Here is a 3,909-nt window from a genome sequence, read left to right as displayed (position 1 = left end):
CGCGTGCTCCGGGTGGTTGCTGTTGTCGCCGCAGGAGCACTGGTGTTTGAGCATCACCGAGTCGTACACCAGCCCTGCAACACACCAGGAGAGCTGCCGTCCCCAGACCACACTGGACACCCAGTGCTGACCCCAGTTTGGCCCCTTTTCAGGGGCTGGCCAAGACCCTAAACACCCGTAACTATTTGGTTTGATTGAAACACCTCCCTCAAACCATGGGAGCCTCCCAGCATGCCTGAAGCAAATCCTTCCTTGGATATGTAGGAGAGCTGAACCTCGCCAGCATCACTGGACCAGGTCAAGGGGCCAAGGTGGGCAAGTCCTGCCTGGAAAAGCCACCTCAGACAGGGAGAAGGGGCCCCTCATGGCTTGCTCTGTTCTTTCTGCAGCCAGCCAGAGCACTCCCAAGTGTTTATGAGTCTGGGAGTGACTGGGACTGATGCTAACCTGCCCCTGAGTATTGCCACCTCCCTTCCAGCTTGTCCTGACGCTGTGACACCCCGCGGAGGGGCTGGGCCGTACCTGTTGTGAAGTGTGGCTTGGCTGGCTGCTCCTGCACGGGCAGGGAGAGCGTCTTGGAGGCCGTATCCTGGGCAGGAAGGGAGACAGTGGCGGTGGCAGGAGATGACTGGGCCCTGGAGTGCCCCACATGGATGGTGGGGACCATGGGGGAGTCGGCCAAGGGCTGCCGCTTGAGGAGCTGCTGCTGCACGCGCTGGTAGGAATCCCAGAGATAGGCCTGATGGAGAGAGGCAGCGGTGAGCGTGGCATCCGGAGCAAGGCACCAGGGTGGTGAGCGCAGCGTCACCCGGCCCGGGGAAGGCAGCCCTGTCACTGGGACCCCTCCCAGGGTCTGGATACGACAGCCACCTCCATGCTGGGGGGGCTCGGAGACGGTTTGCAGGAGCTGGGACACATCACGCAGCGATCTGCTGCTCTCTGCTGGCTCAGCCCCGCAGTGCTGGGCAGCCCGGCTGCGTGGCCCAGCAATTTGGGGACCATGCCCAGGAACTTGGGGACAATACCCAGCAATCTGGGGACAATGTCCAGCCTTGCTGACACCAAGGGTGGCTGCAGCTCTCATCCCTGTCCTGGCAAACTGCACCAGGACCAAGGAATCATAGAACCATGGAATGGTTTGGGTTGGAAGGGACCTTAAAGCCCACTCAGTCCCACCCCCTGCCATGGGCAGGGACCCCTTCCATAGCCCAGGTTGCTCCAAGCCTCATCCAGCCTGGCCTTGGACACTTCCAGGGATGGGGCATCCCCAGCTTTTCTGGGCAACCTGTCCCAGTGCTCCCACCCTCTGCGGGAAGAATTCCTTCCTGAGGTCCCATCTGGATCTCCCTCTTCCCGTTTAAACCTGTTACCCCTTGCCCTGTCACTCCCAGCCCTTGGGAAAAGGACTGCTTCAGGCTGGCAGCCCACACCCCTCCCCAGGGCTCTCCCACCGCTCGGTACCTGCTGTAGGACAAGCTCCTCTTGGGACTGCATCATCTTCTGCGTCCTCTCGGGCTCCTTCACGCTGGTCCCTGGCCGGGTGGGCTCCACGCGTGCCCTCGCCGGGTCACTGCTCTCAGCCCCGGCCTCTGGGACTGTCCCCTCAGCCTCCATGTCCTCCGAGGATGGGATCTGCTGCAGACGGGGCTTCTCGCTGGATTTCGCCATGCGCTGCAGCCGGAGGGGTCAGGAATGAGCACGGGGAGGTGGCAGGAGACAGGCCAGGCCGTGGGGGGTGGGCAGGGCGTCTCGGGGCAGGAGCACAACAGATTTGGGAGCTAAGGAAGCTGAGCAGGTACCCCCAGCTTGCTGCTGCGAGCCTGGGCAAGGGCTTGGCCCTAGACATCCCAGTGGGACGGGATGTCACTTTGTACCCTTCCAGCATCCTTCTCCCTGTGCCTCCTGCACCCCCAGCCTCACCTTGCCCAGATGTGTCTGCTGCTTGAGTCTCTCCAGGAACTGGGTGTGATGCTGCTGGTACACCAGTTGCTGCTGGATGGCCTTGGGGTTCTGGGGCAGGGGCTCCGAGCGGGTCCTGCCCAGCGGTTTGTGGTGGCCTGGGAGCGACAGGCGCTCTGCAGAGATGAGTGAGGGGGCAAAGGAGAAGGGGACCGTTCCCAGACCCGGCACTGCAGGGGAGACGAAGGAGAGGTGAGGGGTGGCCTTGTTGGCTGGGCAGACGTGACACCCTGCAGAGCTGGGCATGGCGAGCAGCAGTGCTGTTGTACCCACGCAGCCCTAAAAATGACACCGATCCAGCCCCAGAGCCCAGGATCTGGGAGGCAAAGATGGATGGGCCATGTCTTTATGGCTCCCCTCCTCCTGTCCCCATTGCTTGGCATCACATGTGGGTGGAGGGACAGGATCTGGCTGGGCTCAATCACCTCAGTCTCTCCTCAGCTTCATCCTCCATGGGAGAAGCTTCCCTCAGGGAAGCAGGCAGAGGTGGAGCCAGGAAGCACAAAGGAACCATTAAAGCAAATGACCCAGCGGGGCTGGGGGAATAAGGCAGCCAGAGGCACATCCAAGAGGTCTGAGCGTCCCTGCTCAATGCAGGGTCTGTAAGGAAACCTGCCGGCACAACAGCCTGGGAAAAGCCAGGAAAGACCCCTTGGAGTGGGGCTTCTGGGCTGCAGGAAAGGGGAACGACTCCACAGCAGCCCAGCTCAGGCAGGGCAGGGGGCAGCTGGAGGGAAGAGCCAAAGCGATAGGACAAGAGGAAATGGCCTCAAGTTGCGCCGGGGAGGTTTAGGTTGGATATTAGGGAAAATTTCTTCATGGAAAGGGTTGTCAAGCATTGGAATGGGCTGCCCAGGGTGGTGGTGGAGTCCCCATCCCTTGAAGATATGTATGGACGAGGTGCTCAGGGACATGGGTTAGGGTGGGCTGGGCAGTGCTGGGTCAACGGTTGCACTGGATGGTCTTAAAGGTCTTTTCCAACCTAAAGTTTCCATGATTCTATGTTTCCCTCTGCACTGTCAAGGCCATGGTACGCGCAGAGCTCTGGTTTCATCCATGGCACAGCCATGCCTGCAGGCTAGCCAGGACCAGGGCCAACACCTCCCGTTCCCTCAGCCCCTGCTCACAGAAGAGGAAAAACCAAGGCCACTGTGCGTCCCTGGCACCCAGAAATCCTGCCCGTCCTGAGCAAAGCTCCATGCTGAGCCCAGCCAGCGCTGCCCCAGCCCCAGCGCCCACCACCGCGCTCGGCACTTACCCGCCACCAGCGGAGTGTGGGTGACCGAGGGCTCGAGGATGATGACGGGCTGGAGCCGAGGGGATAAGGGGCTCCCAGCCTCATGCTGCTCCAAGCCAGCCGGTATGAACATGGGCGAGTGTGTGCCAGCGAGGACTGGTCCGTTCAGCACGGGCACCCGGTGTGCCAGGCTGGAGAGGGGGCGGCGATCTGCCTCTCCCTGCAGAGAGGAGGAGGACGGGGTTAGCAACCTGAGCGACACAGCACAGGAGGGGATGGCACACCCTCGCCAAGCCCACGGGCAGTGCCTGCGGATACTGGGAGACAGCTCACGCCTGGCGTTACTCCAGGAACCCCAGACCCAAAGAAAAGGGCTTTCCTTGCCCCATGGGGAGCCTCTGCCCAGTTCTGGGGCAACCTACAATCAGGCTACCTACCCTGGAGCTAGTGGTAGCCGGCAATCCCAGCGTGATGGCAGGAAGGGAGGCTGCACTCTGCAGGGCAAACTGGGCCAGTGAGCTCTCCTGCATCATCAGGCGCTGGGCCAGTGGCGTCTGCACCAAACATAATCCATTAGTCTCCTGCTCTGGCAGCGGCAGAACTCGGGCCAAGCAGCTCAGGCACGGGCCAAGAAGAAGGAGAGGGTGGCTGAGCCCCAGCTGCCTGGAGGAATGTCTGGGGCCAGGGACATGGGGCACAGGGGACCCACGGGG

The 3,909-nt window shown here is 61.8% G+C and overlaps 1 protein-coding gene across 1 annotated transcript in view; it reads right to left on the bottom strand.

Moving 5' to 3' along the window:
* Positions 1-3,909, bottom strand: part of HDAC7 (histone deacetylase 7) — a gene marked incomplete at both ends in the record, with an annotated part of 11,688 nt that overhangs the window by 3,096 nt on the left and 4,683 nt on the right. Inside the window, 6 exon segments of the mRNA XM_010150226.1 lie at positions 1-74; positions 523-739; positions 1,462-1,671; positions 1,921-2,129; positions 3,218-3,416; positions 3,634-3,750. The exon segment at positions 1-74 is cut by the window's left edge and continues 23 nt beyond it. Of these exon segments, the coding sequence (XP_010148528.1) occupies positions 1-74; positions 523-739; positions 1,462-1,671; positions 1,921-2,129; positions 3,218-3,416; positions 3,634-3,750 (1,026 nt within the window).

This window comes from Eurypyga helias, unplaced genomic scaffold (genome assembly GCF_000690775.1).
Source record: "Eurypyga helias isolate BGI_N326 unplaced genomic scaffold, ASM69077v1 scaffold20074, whole genome shotgun sequence".
NCBI classification, from domain to species: domain Eukaryota; kingdom Metazoa; phylum Chordata; class Aves; order Eurypygiformes; family Eurypygidae; genus Eurypyga; species Eurypyga helias.
The sequence above is the reverse complement of the archived record's forward strand: the minus strand, read 5'-3'. Positions and strand labels throughout refer to the sequence as shown.